Here is a 24,717-nt window from a genome sequence, read left to right as displayed (position 1 = left end):
CTGTTCTGCTATGCATGATTTATAAACAGGAGAAGCCAGAGAAAAATGTGTTCCATTACCTCCGATTAACACTTAAAAGTAAGATTGATACCTTGGACCAATCCAGCCTCTTCATCTTAAGAAAAAAAAAATGGAAAAGGAAATACATTTATTATATATATATATATATATATATATATATATATATATATATATATATATATATCCATTAAATCTAACAAGAAAAACACCAAAGTTATGAGGTGTTGTTAAATATGCTTTTTCATTGTACCTTTTTCCGTCCATTTGGATTGGAGTTTGTAAGTTCTGATTTAGGGTTTACTTTGATGCAGTCCTGTGCAAAAATGAAATTCCGATTGATCTAAATCAATAAGGGTTGATTTTTTTCATTAAAGGTAATTTTCCTCAGGAATTTAACATTAAGTGTAAAGCAAACTGATTAACTGGAAAGATTATGGCCTTCAGACATTTGATGAAGGGTCCCAACATTATGTGCATCATTTAAAGAAGCAGTATTTTTTTATGTTATATTCAGAAATAAATTAAGCTAAACAGAAAAATCAGTTGTCACAAAACGTTAGGAAACACCGCCCTCTAGTGGCACAAAATCAGAATACGTAAAAGCAGTGTTTACAATGCACATTTTGTACTTTATTTGGATAAAACACAGAAAAGATCTCCTTTTTGGTGAAACATGACATACATTTAAACCACTTTCATCTTTTGGCTTGCCTATGTCAACAGAAAGGTAAAAACAAGAACCCAACATTTCCTCTAATAGAACAACAATTTTCAAACAAACATCTGGTTCCCAACTAAACAGCAATATTGCAACACTCACTTCCTATAGTTAAATATAAGCTGATATCTGTCTAATTTGATTTTATATGATACCATAATATATTCTTTAAAACAAAACTACTATAGTTTGGTTTCAATGACGACTGGAATCCCAGAGAAAGCAACTGAGCACACAAGCTTTATATGTGTTGGACATTCCCCATTGTGGAAAGTGCTGATGTAAATACAACTTATTGATTTCAGGAGGTGCAGCATCTGCTCTAGACAAGGGGAACAGCTGGTTACATTACAGCAACATTTCTATGATTGTGCTCAGGACGTTACAACAGCAAGCTGGAATATTTCACCACACTGAGAAGGCACAGAGTTCAGAAGCACCATGTTTCTACACACAGTTCAAACACCACACAGCTGCATAACACCAGAGTTGGTCCAAACATGGTTCTACTGGCTTTACAGTGAAAATCTGCAACATTAAATATCCTACAAAACCGGCAGAAACTGATCGGCCGATCCAGAGGTCTGCCTTCAAGCTTCATAATGAGAATAAAATCCTGAAATAATCAGTGACATGGGTGGGAAAAAATAGACAAAAGGATAAAAATAAGGCACAACTTTAACAAAAATATGGCTGACACTTAAATTCCTGATGGGTGGCTGCTCGTCTTCAAAACAAAAAGATGAAACGTCACGTTATACAAGAAAAACATCATGACGTACCTCACTTTAGCTAAGCTCATGAAAAATTCATATTATCTCTAAATATCTGCAGTCGGTGCTTGTGTTCAGGAACAAAAAACATTTGTGTGCAAAACTGTTTAAGATCTGAGGAGTGCTGGTGAGTTTCTGCACTCACTGCTGCTGCCATTTACATACTTCTTTAAAACGCTGTAAACTGGGACAGGTGTGAAACGTCCTGCTGCTGCTTTTCTGATCAGGAGAAGAGATGGGCAGGAAGTTTGTAAAGGTCATCTCTCCATCCTTATCTTTTTTTTCCTTTTAGTTGTATCCCTGGTGATTTGTAACCATTTCCTTCATAGGTCCATTCATCCATTCATTCACTCATTCTTCAAACAGTGCTTCGTATCAGGGTTCTTGGTCACAGCATCATTCAATCTTTTCTGGGTCTATGTTGTCCAGATCAATATCCGGCGAGGCCACGCAGCAGAAGCACAGTTTCTGGGTAAACAGAGAGATCTTATCTGTAGAGAAAGGAAAGAAAAACAGGAGAGAGATTAACAAACTATTTTAAGAACTAAAACAACAAATCGACTGATTTTGGATTTAAATTAACAACAGGCCTTAGAAAACCCAAGTTCTAATCATGTTTTAGAACACTCCTAAGGTATATCCACATGTCGAGCAATACTTCATGATTTAACATATGTAGACTTTACAATGCACCGAACTTTGAAACACTAATCTAAATCCCCTTACAGCTAACAACACTGTTCTGTTTGATTCCGACCAAAATAAGCTCCTTACTAGAGAAAGTTATTCAGAGGAACACTGGGGTGTTCATGCTAACGAGCTGGAGAACAGTTACATAACATAAAGCTGAAGTAATTCCGTTTTGCTTTGGAAAGTAAGCCTACAAATAACAACTCATATCTAAATGCTTAATAAAGTTAGCATAATATGAGATGGATATAAATCTCCCAACTATTTGTAATTTAAAAAAAGAAACATCCAATAAAAATAACATTTGAGATTCAATAGAACGGTTTCAGGTCAGTTATGATGGTAAATATCTCCATCTGCCAAAATCTCCAATATGTTTTATTTTCTTTTTTTCAAATTTAGAAGTTTATATACATTTGATCGTTATTTGGAGGAACCGTCTGGAGCTTTACAGATGGGATTGAATGTTCTTTGAATCCTTCCTCAACATTTTCTCTTAATTTCAGCCCATTGCAAACACTAGGGTTTAGACATAAGACCTAGCCTGATTAACCAGACTAAATGTGAGATTAAATGTGTAATTAAGTCTGGTCCCAATGAATGAAACATTGGAAGATTGTTGATGAGAACAACCCGTTGTTTTTCAAACCATGTCTATGCCTATTGGCCAACGCTCTGACCAATGAGTGCAACTGACAGAAAGCTGGTGATGGAGTGTAAACAAACAGCCTGTCGGTAAAACGGCGAATACGTCCTTGTTAAAAATGAATGAGTGTAGAGACTCTTCCTGCTCACATTTCAACGAAAACCCCAATTCTAATCCTTTCAAAACTAATTCCACAGCTGAGTCAAACGAGAACAGTTCAATAGTTGTTGCCATCTTCCTTGTTGTGCTCTCTCCAGCGTCGTGCAACTTTGTCGTCACGTCCTCAAAACCCCGCCCACTTTACATCCAGACATTCAAAACACATCTCTGCGTTGTGATTGGCCTGCCAGTTCTAGGGCCTGGGGCATTGATTGAGGCTAGACCACTCGTGGGCAAAAATGATTTTGGCCGCTGGCGGGTGGGGCTAGTTTACTAGGCTACATAAGACCAGCTTCCCAGACTTAAAGGCCACATTTATTGTTTGGTAAACTTTAAGGCAGCAGATAGACCACCGACAGATAACGTCCTGGAATACTATTTTATCCATATTTTATTGACAGTAGGAATATTATTTGTTTGAAAAAATATGCAATAATTCTATAATTTTGTGATGTTTGTGTGACAATATAGTGAAAACTTGTTTTTACTTAAAGCTACAGTGTGTAACTTTTAGCGACATCTAGCGGTCAGACTGCAGCAACATGAACATCTCCCCCCCTCCGCTTCTCCCCCCCAACAGTATGGCGAGCGTTACGGGACAAAATGTCTTCCACGACGTCCGCATAACCTACCTTCTCAAGTGGTGAGATTTGTTTACATAGATAATTTTACAGATAGTATTTCATTACTCTGTGTAGGGTATAGATTTCATGTAGACTTAAGATAATAAATATACCCGTTATTTTTTCTACATCGTTGTGACGTTTTGGCGATCTCGCAATCGCTAGTTTGTTGGCTCTGCGCTGCCGTAGCGCAAAGATGTCTGCCTCCATGGCTGCGAGACCCGCTCCTATGTAATTATAAATAACGAATTCTAAGGCAACGCAAATATTAAGGTTAAGAGGCTGAGCTCATAGATGATGATAAATAACATAGTTATGTACAATATATTACATTTCTGACTGTATATCCCTGTAATTATTACACACTGTAGCTTTAATTAAATTAAACTAGAATTATAGGCCTGTTCCAATATATATGCATACTCCGAGCAGGAGGAATCATCTAGAGTGAACTAAAAACAGACTGGCTACAGTGTTACCTACCATCATCCACTGCATGCGTTACACTGGATCTGGTTTAGCATAGGAGCAAACTCCCCGTACATAAAAAAAAGAACTGGATTATACACTCACCGGCCACTTTATTAGGTGCACCTGTCCAACTGCTCGTTAACACTTAATTTCTAAGCAGCCAATCACATGGCGGCAACTCAGTGCATTTAGGCATATAGACATGGTCAAGAGAATCTCCTGCAGTTCAAACCGAGCATCAGTATGGGGAAGAAAGGTGATCTGAGTGACTTTGAACGTGGCATGATTGTTGGTGCCAGAAGGGCTGGTCTGAGTATTTCAGAAACTGCTGATCTACTGGGATTTTCACGCACAACCATCTCTAGGGTTTACAGAGAATGGTCCGAAAAAGAAAAAACATCCAGTGAGCGGCAGTTCTGTGGGCGGAAATGCCTTGTTGATGCCAGAGGTCAGAGGAGAACGGCCAGACTGGTTGGAGCTGATAGAAGGGCAACAGTGACTCAAATAACCACCCGTTACAACCAAGGTGGGCAGAAGAGCATCTCTGAACGCACAGTACGTCGAACTTTGAGGCAGATGGGCTACAGCAGCAGAAGACCACACCGGGTGCCACTCCTTTCAACTAAGAACAGGAAACTGAGGCTACAATTTGCACAAGCTCATCGAAATTGGACAATAGAAGATTGGAAAAACGTTGCCTGGTCTGATGAGTCTCGATTTCTGCTGCGACATTCGGATGGTAGGGTCAGAATTTGGCGTCTACAACATGAAAGCATGGATCCATCCTGCCTTGTATCAACGGTTCAGGCTGGTGGTGGTGGTGTCATGGTGTGGGGAATATTTTCTTGGCACTCTTTGGGCCCCTTGGTACCAATTGAGCATCGTTGCAATGCCACAGCCTACCTGAGTATTGTTGCTGACCATGTCCATCCCTTTATGACCACAATGTACCCAACTTCTGATTGCTACTTTCAGCAGGATAATGCGCCATGTCATAAAGCTGGAATCATCTCAGACTGGTTTCTTGAACATGACAATGAGTTCACTGTACTCAAATGGCCTCCACAGTCACCAGATCTCAATCCAATAGAGCATCTTTGGGATGTGGTGGAACGGGAGATTCGCATCATGGATGTGCAGCCGACAAATCTGCGCCAACTGTGTGATGCCATCATGTCAATATGGACCAAACTCCCTGAGGAATGCTTCCAGCACCTTGTTGAATCTATGCCACCAAGAATTGAGGCAGTTCTGAAGGCAAAAGTGGGTCCAACCCGTTACTAGCATGGGGTACCTAATAAAGTGGCCGGTGAGTGTATGATGTCCAGTTAAAGTAGTTTAATGAATGACTCCAACTGTTTGGCCAAGATAGACCTAGAGGTCTATGGTCACTTAATTTGCCTTCATCCCTAATATTTTAGCTTCTTAGAATCGTGACGCAACCATGACTACATTTGTAACCATAAATGTGAACGGATAATTGTTTTTTTTTGTCTTTGCCAAGCAGCAAGTGTAGTTTTGTTTTGACTCAGACTGTCTGGGTTTATAAATCTGGTTCTTATTGGATAATCTCATCGTGTCTAACAAATGCTCTTGCATAAATAATTAATGCCTGTGTTTGTTTTTTTTAAGGAATCTGATAGGAGCGAGTTTAGGCTGAGTCGAGGTGTGTTTCAGGTTTTACAGTAGTAATCATCTAAAATTTCCCCACTTTCCTTGATGGGACTTAGCTGTTCATTTACAATTGCTTTTTAAACATCAAGCTTTCTACTAAAATATTCTGTCATGATTTGTGGACATTAAGATCTAAAGAGAAGCGTCATCTTCTGGTCAGACCCTGTAATTCAGTGAAAGGGTGGAGTCAGAGTGAAAATATTGCACGCCCAGGAGAAGGCAGGTTGCTGGAAGTTGGAGGGGATTTTGCTGGGAGCCTCAGGGGAGTAGGCTGCCATTCAGCTGGTGATTGATGGGAAGGGTCATTTGGAATGGCAGCTACTGTAGGTTTAGGAAAAAAAATTATTAGAAAGCAAAAAGGAAAGAACAACATAAATTCTGATTTCAAAAGAAGCTTTGAAAGGTTTGCCAACAAACTCAGTTTGGATCAATTCCTCAGACTTAATTTGATCTCAATAATCCAGATTAGAAGGTTCATTTCTAGGAATGTAAAGGGTAAAAAATCCCATCAGCAGCCAGTTTTTAAACCTGCGCTATAGATCATGCACCCGGCTTAGGACAAGGCTTTCATTGTTTAATAGTGGAACCATCTATAAGTCCTTATACCCATTGAAAACACCAACCTGGCCTTCAAACCGCACTCTGGAAAAACAATCAGTTTGCCCACATTTCTAAACCCAGGCTGGAAATAAGGAAACCATAAAAACTCTTTTAGCTCTTTCACATAACTAACCAAGCAATAAGCCCTATATCCTTCAAAGTGAGGGGGGTAGAAGTCCTCCTGCCTCCATTTCACCCTAAGACGCCATGAAGGGAAATTAGGCCTACATCAGCTAACTTGTGTGCTAGGCTTCACAGATCGAGGCTTTATGTAGCATAACGAAAACAAGTTGGTTCCTACCGAGCATTTTTCCAAGGAAGGCCGGTCTAGACGTGGGAGGTAGATGAACACAAATGAAGTAGACTGGAGCTCCAGAGAGAGCAACAGCAATCCCAACAAGAGAGTTGATGGTGTCACTGTAGAGCGGCACCACCACCAAAAAGATGCTGCACAAGCAGTAGACTATCGGGAAGAACAGGGACAGCTGCAGCAAAGAAAAACAAAAGCAAAATAATAAAATTAAAAACATTGAAATATCTTAGTCGCTATAGACAAAGATTAATCAGACACTAAAAACCATCATGTGACCACAGCAAAGACTGTAACTGAATGAATACATCGCCATTACAGGGGAATCAGTATTGTACTCTTAGTCCATGATAATGAAGTACTGCATACAGTTTTGGAGTTGCATGTCAACACGCCGGGACGTGCGAAGATACAGCGACTGTAGAAGTTTTCCTACCTTGACAGGACGCGGTAAATCTGGAGCTTTGAAGCGAAGGTAGATCTGACTGGCTATAGACATGCCGATGAACAGCCAGTAATTAAAACTAAAGTAGTTGATCAACCGGAACACATCAGGAACGGAGAGGTAAACTAAGGACATGGCACCCTTAAGGAAGAGAATTACACACGAGTGAGATACAGACAGCAGGGTAAGAGCAGAGTTTAGCTGCAGAGCTACTAAAATATTAAACAAACCAACATTGAACAGCAGGGCTGGAATCGGGGTGTAACGTTTTATGTGGATCATGCACAGGATGTTAGGCAGGTGGCCTTCTCTGGAGCCAACAAAAAACAACCTGTAGGGAGAAAATAGAAATAATTGATGCAACCAGGACCTTAAAAATTTATCATTTTAAGTGTCTCTACCAACCTAGATGCAGCAATGATGGAGGAGTTGAGGCCTCCGTAGCAAGAAATGGCCACAGAAATGGGAATGAGCCACCGAGCCCATCCCAGGACTTCATCTGCAAACGTCTGAAAGGACAAACAGATCCCCACATCACTCTTTAGGTCACACCTTTCTTCAACCTGAGCTCTCTTTTCGAGCAAAATTTAAATCCAAATAGGATCAAACACTGACCGTTTGACTGATTCCATCTATTAATTTCTAAGAAAGGTCTGATTTCCAGGAATGCCTTCATTATGCTTCAGTTGTGTTTATAGCTTGATAATACAAGTAAACCATCAAACTGAATACTGCAATAAAATGATCAAATGGTATTGACGACAGCCATTAAGAACTACTGTTCCTCCATTTGTGCTCTAATTGGATCATGAACCTTCCCTCGGTTCCTGAACGGAGCGCTAATGTCTTTAGCTAAATGAGGCCGTGGCAGCCTCAACCAGAGGGACGCACCAAACCAGATGCATAGCAGGGCTGCTCTACCAGACTGGACAGGAAGCGCAGATCATAACCTACTGTTTATACGATGCTGAACAGATAATAAAAAGATAAGTGGAGATACAGTGCCATGCAGAGTAACCTTTTAACCTTTGGTCATGTTGTGACCAAGCTGTGTTTTACTGGGATTTAACGACACACTAACTAACCTCGCCTGACCCAATCTGTGTTGCATAGTATGGATATGATCATGGCTGCCCTATGATGGCCTCAAAGGTTTGTTAGAAAACGGCATGAACTGTAAACAGGACAATAATAGAACAGCAACAAAAACAAAGACTTTGTTAACAAACAGGAAAATATCTGTAACCAAAAACAAATTGAGTAAAACCTTTAGCAGGGCTGCTACAACATAAGGAAAGTTAAATTCAAGACTTTTTTTGTCCCTTGTAATAAAACGTTAAGACCAACTTCAAAATAAACCAGGAAAACCTGGTTGCGACAAATTTAACCTGATGCTTATTTTAAATTAAACCATTACTTTCTGGCCCAGTAGAAATGTTTACAATTTCAAAAAAACTTTCCATATAGGAAGAAAGCTAAAAACACATTAATCACAGATATATTGTTAACAACTAATGAATGGAATTCACAAACTTTGTTTTGATCCCTACTCAGAGTCCATAAAAGCTCTGCTTTCATTGTAGGTGTACCAGCAAACATTATGTGGAGATTTGGTGCTACTGGTGTTTTTTTGACATCTGAGATTGCTGTAGAGGCCTTGCATAGACAAGGTTGGAACAGAACTAAGATATAGCTGCTGCTTCTCTGTAAATTGATTTAGGCGCTTTGTTTCTCTTTTGTTTCACTCCAGAGCTTTGATTCACATCGTGCAGAGCTTAAATGAATTGTTGCTCAATTACACCATCCCTCATATACATTACCTGTTACTGTTTTTAGCCATACAGAAAACTCTCTTTTTCTTTTATCAATTTTCATTGAATTTACACTTCCCCACGTTTTCCAGATAACAAGTTATTGGTGCATCACCTCAAGGTCTGTTTGCAACACCGTTTTTATTGGTTCTGCTGTCAGGATGGATCTTGTAATCGTTACAGCTAAACCATTCAGTAAATGTCAAAAAACTGTCGGGAATTATTTAAATTTTTGATATAATTTCAAAAAATAGATCCTACTTATGACTTGGTGATGATTTTAAGAGCTATAAAAGACTGATATACGACATTTTAATACCAATTATGGCCTTATTTTCATATTGAAGATTTCAATGCCTTTTAAGAATCTGCAAGAACCCTGTTTGGGTGTATATTTCAACAGGTTTTTACATCCAAACACTAGAGTATTAAAGCTGTAAAACGCCAATAAGCAGCTCTATAAAACATTTATTCAGATGGCACTCTGATTTTGCACATTTGATTACCCTATTTTCACGACTATAAGGCGCACTTAAACGTCTTTTTTTCCCCCTCAAAATGTGCGGTGCGCCCTTTGGTGCGGTGCGCCCTATGTGTGTTGTAACTGCAACTTTTAAGACCACGGGCCTGTTTCAGAAAGGTTAAGTGAAAACTCTGAGTTTGTTAATCCTGAAATGAGGGAAACTCTGGGTTTTCTGTTTCAGAAAGGGAGGTAAGTTAAACCTGAGAAAGCAGAGTAAGTCAAGCCCGTTTCTGAAAGAGAGGTAACTTATACTCAGAGCCTCAACCACTTGAACAATACAAGGAGAGACAAGAAACTGCACTTCTAATGCTTTCAAATAAACAATATTCAATTGCATGAATTAATCTTAAATTGACCAAAGTGTGTAACTAGAGGGAGAAAGTTCAAATCAAAATATACCTTTTAAAAATTTGATATTAAATCCACTATTTTTTTTATAGTCTTTAATTTAATTACAGTATTTATATGACTTAAGTAACTTAATTCATTACACCCAACGCTGTATAAAAGTAATTAAAATGTAAACTTACGCATTGACTCGAGCAGCTATTTTCACCCAAGCTAACTCTCTCTCCTTCGCCGCTGCAGCCGTGTTGCTTTTTTTTTTTTAAATACATGTTCAAATTCTGCATATGCTTGCATAAGCACATCCAGTTCTGCTGGTGAGAAATATGCACACCTTTTTTTCTCTGACGCTGTTGCCATGGTGACTCGTAATATCTGTGCTCCATTGATAATGGCTTTTTATAGTTGTGGTGCACGCGCTTAACTAACTCATTTCAGCTGTTCTGAAATCCAAAACTCAGAGTTTCCAATCTCAGGATAAGTCAACTCAGAGTTCAAGTTTTAACTCAGAGTTGGTTGAACTTCCTTATTGAAACAGGCCCCACCTCATTGAGGAGATGATGAAAGAGTGGCTGAATTTAAGGAGACCAGGTGTTTTTTTTCCCACTCATCACCATCGCTGTTAATATGTAACTCCATGCGTGCCCATCTCACAGCTGATGTGAAAAACATGGAGAAACAAATTAACGCTGCGCTGTTCAACCGCTCGACATCGGTGTGAACCGGACCCAGCAGGTGCAGCAGAAGCAGCGTGTTTACATGCAAAGTCAATGGTTGACGCGCGTATAGGTGCAGCAAAAGGTCCCGCAGCGCGTTTTGAGCAGCAGGCGCAGCGCGTCGGGAGCGTTTAAGCATCTGCCAACGCGCTGCTGCTGCTCAGATGGAAAAATTGAAGTTTTGCTGCTGGACGCGCCGCATCAACCAATCAGAGAAGCTGATCTGGGAGCTGACAGTGAGACAGACACAGCGCTCTGATGACATATTATATTAACGCAAATGAAAAAGGCTGGATGGATGAGGAGATGATGAAAGCGTGGCTGAGGCAGGTGTATGTGAGGAGACCAGGTGGTTTTTTCCACGCATCACCATCGCTGCGTGCCCATCTCACAGCCGATGTGAAAAAAAGGTGAATCAAATGAACGCTGTGCTCGCCGTTATCCCGGGGGGTCTGACAAAGGAACTTCAACCGCTCGACATCGGTGTGAACCGGCCGTTCAAAGTAAGGCTGCGAGCGGCGTGGGAGCGATGGATGACAGACGGAGACCACAGTTTCCCGATAAGTGGAAGGCAGTGCCGGGCAAGTTACGCCACAGTTTGCGGATGGATTGTTGATGCTTGGACTAACGTGTCTGCTGGCTCTGTTGTTCAAGCTTTTGCAAAAGCCGGCATTATTTCTGAGGAGCCGCGCTGCACGGAAAGTGACTCTGACAGCGAAGAAGGGGAAACTGGCATGTCTGATTTAGCGCAGCTGTTTAATTCAGAAACAGAGGATGATGACTTTGATCGGTTTGATTAATACTTTGTAATAAATACATGAATAAAGCACAATCATACTCAGTTTTGCTCCCGCTCTATTTTTCTACCTGAAAACTTAATTCAACAGCAGCCTCTGGGCCGGGTCTCCTCCTCTTCATCGCGGCGGCTGGCAGGTGTTTTTTCATCTAAATAATCTAAATCTTGCAGCTATATTTGCTGTGATCAGTGGGAATAAAGTAGTTTTAATATGTTTTTAAGTGAGAAAGTCCACCTGAAAACTTAATTGCAGTCAGTTCATCCAGATGATCTATTTCTGTCGGAGGCGCTCAGACCCCCACATACCAGCGGTGCACCGACAGCAGAAATCCCTTCAACAGCAGCCTCTAGGCTGGGCAGCCTCCGGGTTCATGCAGTGGCTGGCAGGTGTTTTTCATCTAAATAATTTAAACTGCAGGCACCAGGATACCGGCAATAAAAGCGAACATATTCCGTCGGCAGGTTTCAGGATTTTAAGTTAATTTAGGAGTGATCACAGCGCTGTGTCATCTGAGATGTGTCTGTCTCACGGCCAGCTCCCAGGTTTCATTAATAGTTTGTAATAAATACATGAATAAAGCACAGTCATACTCAGTTTTGCCCCCGCTGTATTTTTAAATACGCAGTAGAGGTATTTAAAGGTAGTAGAGGATATGTACCTGTATATAAAAAACGCGCCCTATAGTCCGGTGCGCCTTATGTGTGTGTTAAATACAGAAATGGGACACATAACTGAGAGTGCGCCTTTTAGTACGGTGCGCCTTATGGTCGTGAAAATACGGTAATCATAAATACTGTATAAATATAATTAAAGTTAAAAATAGAAAATATCCAAAGTTCAAGGGGTTTGAATACTTTTTTCTGTGGGGGAGGGGTACCTAGCATGTAGGTGTTAGTGTTCAGTAGTGTTCAGCATGTTAGATGGGTTGATATACTAAGCAACACTCACCACAGCAACAGCTTCACTGTTGAGCACCGTGTCTGCATTCATGACCACATAGTAAGCTACGTTGGTTAAAATGTAGATTATTGTGACGATGGGCATGGAAATGGCAATGGACAAAGGCAGGTTCCTACAGAAGAGAAAGGCAAGATGGCTTTAAACCTTTTAGCATAGATGTTTTAGTTATAAAGTGCAGTCATATAAAGGAAACGGAGGGATTAGAGGAGAATAGGCAGCGATACCTCTCTGGGTTCTGGATCTCCTCTGTGATGAAGTTGAGCGTGTCCCAGCCAGAGTAGGAGTAGAGAGCTGAATAGAGAGCCAAGGCCATATCGCCCGGGTCCCACTTGGAGCCTTTGAATGAGTCCTCAAAGTTCTGATCAAAACCTGCCACAGAATAGATTTTCACTAACTCCAAAAAGATTGATCCAGAGTTCTCGCCTGCGTAGAAGGCGATTTCGATGTCAGACTGACATCTAAGCTCACTCTTCCCTAAAAATATCCAGAGCTGGCCACATAGAAATGTTTAAATTAACACTAATATTAGGACAATACATAGAAATTACATAGATTAAAAATCTTATCTCAGCCTTTTTCTACTAAATCATATTCATTGATTTTTTCATTCACTTATGATGGAATATATATATATATATATATATATATATATATATATAGTGCTTCAGCAACTACCTTTTATTTCAACCATTCCCTCTTGAAGGTGACATTAAGGGGAGATAAAATTCAAGTTGTGAAAAATGCTGTAAAACAATCATGTTTCACTAAATACAAAGAAAATAGCGGCTAAATATTTGCAGCTGTTGGCATCATACAGTGTGCTAGTTTATCAGCTTTAAAAGAACATCCCAGAACAAGAAGGGAAACTGTTGTCACTCTGGGCTATAAAAGCCCAAAGAATGGATTGTTGGAGGAAAAAAAAAAACTCACCCTGACCTATAGGCTACATTTTAATCAGTATAACAGTTGCGAAAAACCCCCTTATTTTACACATTTAGCACTGTGAAGAATCCCTTCACGCCCACCACATCTGCAGGTGGATCAGTGAAACGTCTGTCTGGTTAAAGCACAGTTTGCAGATAAAGATGAGATAAGAACATCACGTTTCATCATCCAGTAAATATAGACAGAAATAGGAGATAGCTTAATTAAAAAAAAAAAAAAAAAAAAAAAAGCATCGAGTAGCACTGCATAACACTGCAGGAGGAGATTGCCGGCCCGGGTTCTTTCTGCATGGAGTTTGCATGTTCTCCCTGTGCATGCGTGGGTTCTCTTTGGGTACTCCGGCTTTCGCCCAGTCCAAAAAGGTGACTGTTAGGTTAATTGGCTTCTCTAAATTCTCCTTGGATGTCAGTGCGCCAGGACCCCTCGCGACCCCAGCAGGGATAAAAATCACAGAAAAATGGATGAAAACCTGATTTATAATAATAAATGCTATATAAATAATAAATGCAAAACTTAACACATAAGTAGCCTAATTATGTGATATTTAAAAACAATTTTCTTTGTATTCAGCTGCAAAATATTTCCTAGCTTCATCAACAATGCAGTAAGGAGTCCAAATTAATATGATGAGTAAAGCTAAACTGGGTGTTGCAAACTCTTTTTCATCAAAAATGTCATCACAGGTAATGATTAAAAAAAAAAAAAAGGCTGCTAGCATCACACATAAAAACAAAAATTTTATACTGTGCTTAACTCTATTCCGGCTCATAGAGGCGTGGTTCCCATCTTTGATAAGACGGGCAATAAAGTACGACAGGACATCCGGGGATCCATTATCATCCACCCTGTCCTTTTATCACACGTTCAAACACATTTAGACCTGCTTGATAGAAGTGTAAAAAAGGAATTGCTCTGCAGAGTTCAAAGTGATCTATGCACCAAAGAAGGATTGATGCAAACTTTAAATAAAGTGTTGTAAATGCAGAGCCATAAGATGGTTAGTTTCTTACTGGCAATGACACATATGATGAAGGATGGATGTAAGACTGCCCAAGCTGGAAGTAAAAAACAAACAAATTAAACCTGAACCCTGAATTATTTGGCTGTTATCAGAATATACGTCCAGTTGTGTCATAAATAAATCTAAAAAAAAAAAAAAAAAAAAATGAGCACAGAAGTAGAACAATTTTGGTCCAAAACATGAATTAGATTTCAAATAAAATGTACTCTGCTAGAGAAAGGTGAGCAACAGAGATGGTAAAAGAAAAATAAACAGAGTCAAAACCAGTTTGTGGATAAAAGTCAGGTTAAATTAGAGGAAAGCCACTGTATGAAGGTGGTTGAACTGAAATGATATATACAAGCCTGTTGATAAGACATCGGTACCTTTTATGACGTTCTTTTCATCTAATATTTTGGCTTCATTGATTCTGCTTCTTGTCCATAGGAAGTTAATAAAATAGGTTACCGTAGCTTCATGTTATCTTTGGCTTTCAAAGTTAATTGTCATAAATTTAGGGATGTTCTCTTTTAAACATGGGGTGGGGGTGGAGACAAACATCTGTAATGCCTCCAGATTTAGTTAGTCCCACTTTACACACCCCCTCTCCACCAACAAGGAGATGTGACAGAGACATGGGAAAATAAAGTGTTTTTGTGAGTATTACTTACAAACAGAAACCAGAAACCCTTAAATCTCCTCCCACCCTTTGCATTCGACTCTGAATCCGAGGTTATAAATCTAGGTCTGCCTAGCCTCTACTGCAATCTAAACTCTCATTTAATAAGATTAATGGAATTGCTGTAGAAGAAAGCACAGCTTAAAGTTAAAGCTCTCTACACAATGGAGAACGAGTTACAATGAAAATTCTTTGTCACATACTCACAAGAACAAAATCTTAAAAACCGGTCCAACATCTTCTCTGCAAAACTATTTAGAATAACTACTAAGCAGCAAGGTAGACTAAATTTCTACAATCTAAAGAAAATCAATACCCATCAATGATTAGCACATAATAAAGAGCCATTCTTTCATCTATTTGGCTCCACCTCTTTACAGGCTAATCAGTAACTCATAAGAACATTTCAGCTGCAATCCTGAACAAAGCAGCAGTGTCCAAGTCCTCCAATTATCCTATTTTAAAGCTATTACAGTTACTTCTATGTCAGATTTAATAAGAAAATACCTTGAGCCAGTTTAACCAATCCAGCAATGATGATGACGATGAGAGCTAGGACCTTTGCTACTGTAGAGACGACCTGAAGAATTGCTCCCCATTTTACTTTCATGCAGTTGACAGCAGTCAGTAAACCTAACAGACAGGAAAGAAAGGGGAAACGGGAGGTTAATAAACACAGTGCAATACAATGGATGGTAAGAGAGGCAGGGATTATATCACATCTAAAGGAAGTTAAAAAATAACTTCCCTAATATAAACAATGCACAAGATTTATAATCTGCAGGAATATTCCCATTTTTAAGCTCACAGCTTCTGTAGCTGATCTTTTTGCACCTTGTCTGTTGTTAAAAGCAAAACCAGCAGCTTTAGGGATCATTGGCTGTTTGCATTGCCTGAACTCTTCACAGTATTCCTTTATTTTTCATTTCAAGGCCTCTGTGTTTATCTCTACTGAGAACCGCTTTCAGGATGGATTAAGAGTAAACCACCAATGCAGCTATAAACAGACACTTTTACAACCTCAAGAGAGTAGACGGGATTAAGATTTTCTGCTGAAGGCCCTACAACTTAAGTTTTGTTTTTCCACATTTACATGCCACATGTATGGTTTAATATGTTCAAACTGTGAACTTTACTGCAGAAAATCGTGTAAAAGAAGGTTTTAATTTAAGCTTATGTGTCTCATAATTGCATAGAGTTCAGCTTTTGAAGAACTGAGTATATCATAAATTTGACAGTTTTAAGAAAAAGTTGCAAGATCCACCTGAACCAGGAAGGACAAATCAAATGTCCTGGTTAGGGATGGGAATCGAAAACCGGTTCCTGTTCAGAACCTGTTCCGTATTTTCCGATTCCATGGCATCATTTGGCAGCTCGCTGAATGATTCTTTTTTCGATTCCCGCAGCACCAGAGTCTAGAGCGCCGGCTCTGGGGAGCACGACTTACGTCACGTTTTTTACGTAAGTTACGCACGTTACGCAAGTTACGCAAGTTGGAAGAACTATTCGAGGAGGAAGACAACGAGCTGCGGTCACTTTGTGAATCAAAGCCCCGTCTTTCCTTAGCCCAGAGGGTAGATCAGGAAATCCAGCTCTATAAAAGCTTGCCCTCCATCCCCTGCAGGGATAGCGCCACACTGTGGTGGTGGAACAAGCAAGATACGCTGCCCTTGCTATCTGGACTGGCTGAAAACTACCTCTGTGTGCAGGCTTCCTCCATCCCATCTGAGAGGGTGTTCTCCACGGCTGGAGACACCATAAGCCCTGAAAGATCCCGTATCCTTCCAGAAAAAGCAGATATGCTCATCTTTCTGCAAAATAACTGTTAATTTTCCCTACTACTGTTTTATAATTAGTATTTTTTGTTATTTAAAATAGGTTATTATCCCATCATTTGTTATTAGACATTGTTGGTTATTAAGTTTGTTCTTGTATTCATTTTTCATTTAAACACGGATGTTACTCCAGTTTCACATTTCCTGTGGACATCTTGATCTTGTTGATTTTGTAAGATTGTGCAATAGTTAAGTAAACAAAGTTGATGCTGATAATCAAACAGTTTGTTCTCCTTTTTTCCCCAAATTGGAATCGAAAAAAGAATCGATAAAGAATCGAATCGTTTCATAGAATCGAAAAGGGAATCGGAATCGTGAAAATCTTTTCAATTCCCAACCCTAGTCCTGGTAGTTGCCCTCGACGACAACAGCTATTAGGTGATGATAACTGACCTTACCTAGTGTCTGCTTCCAAAAGTTTGGTTTTATGCAATCATGCTTAACTGAAAAAAAAACTTAAAGGTATAGTGGAGGAATCATCCTGGTGATATGTTTATGTTAGTCCGTCCTACGTGCTCTTTACCATTTTCACCAACCAAGGTGAGTCTGACATAGTGTAAAAATTGTTATTCTTCTCTTGGAAAGTCAGCTTGCATCAGTGAGGCAAACAGCAACTGTTAAACAGACCGTGTACAAGGAGAAATAGGCTTGTGAACACTCTCAGACACGTTCAACAGGTGTTTTTTTTTTTTTTTTTGTGGAAAAGACATGTCTTTTAAAAAATTCACCAAAATCCTCCACCATACATTTAATTAGCAGGTACCATGAGGAACCAGAACAAATGATGCTTGTTTTACTGTTCAGAAGCAGCAGCAGCTCATGCATCTTCCTGTGCTACCATGTTTATATGTGTTCAGCAGCTCCTGCATTCTTCACAGCTGCAGGTCTCGGCTTAAACCATACTGCTGCAACCTGAATCAGAGGCTTGTACCACAAAGCCAGCTAAACGTAGCTGGATAACTTCCAGCCTTTGCGGATTAACCAATCCACAACAATGGCAATCAGGATCAGCGCTACCATCAACTTGTATCAGCTCACAAGTATCAACTTGTCAGCTCAATCCAGCTTTGGCTGATCGTGAATCTGAACGAGCACACAGATTGCCGACTGCGTAAATTAGCGAGAAACTCATCAGTGACATTGAGCACAGCCTGCACCCCAACCACTGTACTGCAAATTAATCACGTGCCCCTCAGGAGTGAAAAGGACCTCAGATAAAAATAAAACACAAAAACATAATTTGAGCTGGTTATTTTGACTTTTTAATTTAATAATGTTTGGGCTACAATAAAGCTGGAAGCTGATGCCACAACTGCATCATATTAATATAAGTAGTTATCAGTCTGAGTGAAATTATCCTGATTTCTGTGGTGTCAGAACTTTTGTTCTACCTGGTGGGTAACCATTAATCAGTGCGGCTTCAGTGTAACATGTCCCCTTCTCATAATACTTTTACAGCAGCCAGCTGGGTGGTTCCTTCATCTCAAACTCGGGTCCTCTACCAGAGGTCTGGGAGATTAAGGGTTCTTCGTAGTATCTTAGGCATCCCTAGAACTGCACATTTCTGGACTTAGATGTCTGATGTTTCTCCAGGTATCTGTTTGAGCCACTTCTCCGGTGTGAGTTTTACTTCCCCCTTTGCTCCACTGACCACTGGCACTACAGTTGCCTTCACCTTGCAGGCTGTATCTAGTTCTTCCCTGATGCCTGGGTATTTCTCATATTCCTTTTCCCCCCCAGTTTCCATCATTTGGGACGGCGACATCGATCATTACAGCTGTCCTCTGCCACTTATCAATGATCTCAATGTCCATTGGTTGGCCACAAACTGTAAGCCATACAAACAGATACAAGACTGTATCTGGAAGCCCAAAAGGTTCTTAGCTCTAAGATGGTGGATTGTTCCTGGAGCCTCTTTGCATAGCCTGAAGCTGGGATCTCTCCTGGTATGGTAGATCTGGGTCTCCATTGCTCTGGTGTTCATCGCCAGCTCCTGTGCGGCCAAGATCAGTGCTTCTGTGGTTTCATTCAGTCTAGCCCTCTCAAGCCATTGGTAGGATTTTGTCATATCAGCCACTACAGCCATCTGTCGGTGGTACATCCCATGCAGTGTTATAGCTACAGCTGTCACCTTAACCCAGCAACCTCGCTTTGTGGTACAGGCCTCTATTTTGGGTCAGTCTCCAACAGTTGAAGCCGGAACGAGACCAGATAGATTCTTGCGCGTTTGTAAATTGTGGCATTGCGCTTTGATCTTTAAGACATTTTTAGCCTACTTTATGTTGTCAAACAGGTTTTTCTTTAGTACATTTTTCATTCTACAAGCATAATTAGGGCCTGGGTGTGTCTAGTAGAATTAATTTATCATTTAGAAACGGGCTCAATACTTTTCCACATTTCTTTCTCTCCTTAATTTTCAACAGTTACCTTTAATTAAATTAAAGGTTTTTGTTGAGAAAAAACTGCATATGAAAGCTACAGCTGTGTTTCTTATTCAACTGGTAACTATAATAAGCATTAAAAGCTGTTTCTCTGCTCCTTTTGTTTGGACTATGGTTACTATAAGGTTAGCATTGTTTTATGTAAACCTGTCGGCTACCAAAGCACCACTGGATACAGAAACCCCACATAAGAAAGCTGTGTTTAAAATTTTGTTTCAGCACAAGCTTTTACAAAACCAGCCATGTAAAAATGCAACAGACCAAACAATACATGTAACATGCTTAGAGGAAAAAGAGCCTTACATATTATGGCTGCTGCAAAGAGGCGGACGGCGTGATAGGGGGCAGAGCAGGTGGGGTAGAAGGGCTGGACCATATAGTTTGAAAAGGTCAAGGCTATCACCGCCTGACAGGCTGGTTCTACTATCATCAGGGACGTCCAGAGTCTAAAAACAAAAAGGGTGATCAGTAAAAGTGTTAGCATGTACATTTCTAACTTCAATATGCTTTAAAATGTAGTTAAAATGGAAAAACATTAAAACATTTACCGGTATGTCTAAAAAAACATTCCGTTTTGCTCATGAAGATCTACATTTTAACAGCCAAAACAAATGTAGGTTTATATATTAGCATGCGTCAAAGAGTACATGTAGTGAAAGTAGGACCAACACCAAGTAGGAGTACTGTAAGTCTCATATGCTAAAGGAAGCAAACCGGTTCCTTTTTCTACATTTGTTCTTACTGCAGGCAATATTCTGACAGCTACCGCTGACATACTTAAGCTAAAGATTTACAGATTTCTACTAATTAGCAATATTTGGGCAGGTGTGTTGCAGAGAATCTTAGGCTACGTTCACACTGCAACCCTAAGTAACCAAAATCCAATGTTTTGGTCCATATGGGACCTGTATCTGATCTTTTCATGGCAGTCTGAACAACACAGATCCGATCTTTTCCAATGCGGCCCAGGCCACTTAGTTATGTGGTCCTGAATCCCATCTTTTCAAATGCGACCTGTGTCTGAACAGCCATTAATACCCAACAAAGGTCACTCTTATGCTTCTTGCTACGCAGAAGGGGCAAGAAAAACAACAACCAAGTGGACGATGATGCAGAGAGCAGTATTTATGTTTAACCATCTTGGAAAGATGGAGTTTTAAGGTTGGGAAATATTGCTAGATGAGCTCCAACTCTACCAACCACGTTTACTTCCGTAAACACAGAGCACGCTGGCCTGTGACATCATTGCGTCCACTACTGCGCATGCGGGACACTTGCATTGTATGACTGCAGTTCACACAGGAGATCACATACAAGTCGCATATATTTGGAAATGTGAACAGCAACACACAAAAAAAAAAAAAAAAAAAAAAAAAAATCGGATTTCATAAAAAAAAAAAAAAAAAAAAAAAAAAAAAAAAAATGGAGCATCAAGGTCTGCAGTGTAAACGTAGCCTTAGAGTTGCAGGAGACTAGCCCTAGGAACCAGTGCAACAAACACCAGAGACATCAAGGACATGAGAGACAATCTCACCAATCCTTGAGTCACATCAAACAGTCCATCTTTGCTTATGAGAAAAATAACCAGAATTCTATTTTTCCTCTCTTCAGTAATTTTGCGAATTAAGTTTAAATCAAAATGACAGATTCTGGAAGAAGCAATATCAAATTTGAGTTGTTAAAAGTTATGTTCCCACAATCTGTGATGACTCAGGGAGCCAAAACCTCTGCAGATGCTAGCCCACCTTCTACTTGGACATTTGAAGAGTATTTTAGGTTTACTTTTAGGATACTTTTCAGAAGGTCCAATATTTTAAGTTTTATTATCACAAATTCTAAACAGAGTTTTCATCAGTTTTTAGCTTTAATTCCCCAAATAGAAATTAAAACATCTAAAATATACGACTCTGTGTGGTACATTTCATTTTGGGAATCAGAGTCGCTATTGGTGATACTCTGGACAATAGACATGCACCTGTTTTGAACTAATTAACAAAATTACCGGGGAAAAAAAAGGCATTTTAACACGTTTCGACATACCGAATAAAAGCCAGGAAGCCGCCAAACGCTTCCAGAATGTAGGCGTAAGAAGCTCCTGATTTGCGAATGGTGGTACCAAGCTCGGCGTAGCATAATGCTCCAAACACGGAAAAGATCCCTCCGATGGCCCAGACCACCAAAGACAAGCCGAAAGAGCCTGTATACATAAGAACCCCCTATAGGGAGAAAGAGGAAACATGTAACACTGTTTGCACAAAAACCAAAATGGTAAATAGACTTTTATGATCATCAAAAATGTATGCAATAAGGCAGGAGTCTTACCTTGGGGGAGACAAAGATTCCAGAGCCAATCATATTTCCCACGATGAGGCAGACACCATGGAGGAGGGAAATCTCCTGTTTTAGCCTCACACCGCTGTCCACTGACATTGCGTCTCCGTCTGCAACCATTCTTACTAATTTACAGATTTAACGCTCAAAGGAAAAGGTCACTAGGAGGATTAATAATAGAGCAAATATATACCAAAAAAATATATACACATATACAGTTTGGTCCTAAAAAAAAAGAGAAAAGTGAGGAGTTGGTTACTGGGAGTTCCAGATTAAGCACATCTCAAATGGCTGGGCAATCCAGGTGTGTTTCTCAGGTTGAATACCCTGAAAAATACAAACATACACAAAAAAAGGTCATTTAAGTCTTTTAATTAAAGTTTAGAACAGAAACATTAGGTTTATTCTAAAACACCAAATCACTTTCCTATTACGTACTCTGGTTCTTTTTCCACCACAAAAAGTTGTACTAACATTAACTAATGAGTCTGAGCAGCTGTTTCCCCTTGCTTTAATTCACACATTTAAAACTTAGATCTGTAATTCAACTTACAGGAAAAAGAGAACTTAAGTTAACAGACAGTTTATAAGTGTAGAATGTTTTAAATGGCTATAAAGATTCATAAAGAAGCTCATCTCAATTCAGTAAAAGAAGAGGTCTAATCAAGCAAAATGTTCCATCTATGAACATCAATGAAGCATCCGTTAGATTGGTGCAAAAGCTCCTGCACCAATGCCGTTAATGACTAGTTAGGATTTTCCAAAAATTACAGCTTCTTCAACTTGCCTTTCCTTCAACACTGGCTGAAGTGGTTCCAATCCCTTTAATCTGAAGAGAAGCTTCAGAGGTTTTCTTTTGGTGACTCTCATTTCCACCCAACTAAGCATGGGAGCTATACTTTAAAACAGTGACCTAATATTCTAAGGAGTCTCATTTGTTCCAGGCTTGTTGGACCAGGAAAAAAAAAAAAAACATGTTAAAACTGGGAGTTGGCAATATTTGCACTAGACTAAATCCATCTCTGCTGAGAACTGAGCTTAACACCCTTGCTTTTCACAAATAGAAGGTATGGAAACAATCTAATATGCAATTCTTATAAATAAAAAAACTAACTTGCTGCCACCAGTCTATGACAGGCAGCCACCATGTGTCCCTTATTACATCAATGAAATTATGCAAGCATCTGTTCTGCATCCCCAAGTCAATCTGGCTCCTGCAGCTAATGGATGCACGTTTACAATACATCTCTGGAGGAAACAATTAACCTTTGCACAACATGAAGAACACGTGCCATCAGCATGCCCTCTGATATGAACCAATGTGCTCCACATTAAGTACTTAACATTAGGTGACTTAACTTAACTGCCACTATAATTTTCAAAAACTCATGGTTAGTGTTTGGTTAGAATATGTTTGCCCAACTTAAAAAAAAAAAACACATCCAGATAAAGGTTTAGAGTGAATGTAGCCATAGAAGAAAGAATACTTTGAATTAAATCCCAAAAAATACATAGAAAAGTTATTTACAAAAAATGTGGGAACTCATCCACGCCAAGTTGTCACAGTTAGTTCCAACTTGGTGTCTTGGACTAACATAAAAATCAAATTTCCATAAAGCAATACATTTTTATAACCTTATTTAAATCATATTAATTAAAACTATTTAGAACTAAGATGTGGTGGGAAAAAAATCCACATCTTACATAAAAGGTAAAGCCGACAGAATTTTTTTCCACTTGATATATACATACACATTTATGTACATATACACACATCTGTATACACACATCTACACACACACACACACATCTACACACACACACACACACACACGCATATCTATATACACAGACACCTCTATATACACACACATCTTTATACGCATATCTATTTAACCCGGAAATGGTCATGAAGTTCACATCTACCGCGAAATTGTCAAAAATGTACTGTATGATACAGTAAAAAAAATTATTTGATTATGTATATATATATATATATATATATATATATATATATATATATATATATATATATATACATCCCTTCCAGACAGTCAAACATCTTTGACAGTCTTGTTCTCATGTGCATCTTTCTTCGGGTAGACCAAAGTTGGCTTAACACCGGTTCGGACTCTGAGGCAGCAACATTGGGCTGATAAGACCTAAAAGCGGGGCATTTTGTGTCCGAATGTGCCGCTGAACAAAACAACAGTGAAAGCAGCGTGGTTTCCACTCAGGTTTACTAGCCAGTCACCTCGCTGAAACCATCCCATTGTGTCAGTTTGATTACTAACCCATCATCGGCTGCTGGTTAGCTGCTGGCCTGATGTGGATTTAAAGGAGTAGCCGTTGGTATTAACGGGGCTGTTCCTCTCAGCACCAACTTTACCACGAATGTCAATCAAAAAAACAAAAAAACGGCTTAGCATCGCGCTAACAATTAGCCGGTAAGATCACACATGATGCAGCTGTTGCATCATGCTAACCCGCACATCTACACCCCGGTCGGCGGTTAAAGGAAGTTGTAGAAATATTTACTTCAAAAGCTGCCGTCTTTAGTTTGTAAAACAAATTAGAAGCTCGTGGTGGATGGGTCATTAGTAAATAAAAAAAAAAAAAAAAAAAAAGCTTGTAGTTACCTCTCTACGTGCCCATACAGTCCTCTCAGCCTCAATCAAGCAGCCACCCATGTGCGGGGCTGGAAGAACTTTAGCTTTGATCCGCGTTAGTTAGCAGTCAACATCTGCTCAGGGGCAACCCCCACAGGATGACACGACCCACGGAGGGAGGGAGGGAGGGCGGCTTATTAAATAATGGAAACGCGAAGAATTGACCTGAAATTGATGAAATCCACAGTAGTTGAAGGCGTTGATTCCATCACTTAGAATACAATGAGCCGAGCAGGATCTGCATACAAACCTGTTTAACCACCAGGTGCGCAACTTATGAAAGCTCATTACTGCTCCTTTGACTGGAGAAAAAAATGCACACAGTTTTACCATAATTGGGAGATTTTTTTAAACAGAATTATGTAATTTATTTACATAAACACCTTATATTTTAATCAGACTATTTCATAAAAAAACAAAAATTTTTAAATTATACCAACCAAGGGGGAGTAAAAGCCTCCATAGGGCCCCAAGCAAAATGTAATCTTGGGCCCCTTTATATTAAATATAATATATATTGCCAATAATACTGATT

At 39.6% G+C, this 24,717-nt stretch overlaps 1 protein-coding gene across 1 annotated transcript; it reads right to left on the bottom strand.

Annotated features, from left to right (window-relative positions):
• Positions 1–629: 629 nt before the first annotated feature.
• si:dkeyp-120h9.1 (uncharacterized protein LOC566469 homolog) lies at positions 630–24,419 on the bottom strand. The gene is made up of 12 exons (XM_038304054.1): positions 24,153–24,419; positions 21,505–21,840; positions 21,223–21,398; positions 19,486–19,628; positions 15,414–15,539; positions 12,507–12,651; positions 12,271–12,394; positions 7,536–7,639; positions 7,365–7,461; positions 7,122–7,271; positions 6,677–6,860; positions 630–2,003 (listed from the first exon to the last, which is right to left on the bottom strand). Exons 2-12 carry the CDS (start codon positions 21,631–21,633, stop codon positions 1,909–1,911), a joined length of 1,473 nt encoding a protein of 490 aa, XP_038159982.1. The 5' UTR covers positions 21,634–21,840; positions 24,153–24,419; the 3' UTR covers positions 630–1,908.
• Between the last annotated feature and the right edge of the window lie 298 nt (positions 24,420–24,717).

This window comes from Cyprinodon tularosa, unplaced genomic scaffold (genome assembly GCF_016077235.1).
Source record: "Cyprinodon tularosa strain WSP-4 unplaced genomic scaffold, ASM1607723v1 ctg525, whole genome shotgun sequence".
Classification (NCBI taxonomy): Eukaryota; Metazoa; Chordata; class Actinopteri; order Cyprinodontiformes; family Cyprinodontidae; genus Cyprinodon; species Cyprinodon tularosa.
The sequence above is the reverse complement of the archived record's forward strand: the minus strand, read 5'-3'. Positions and strand labels throughout refer to the sequence as shown.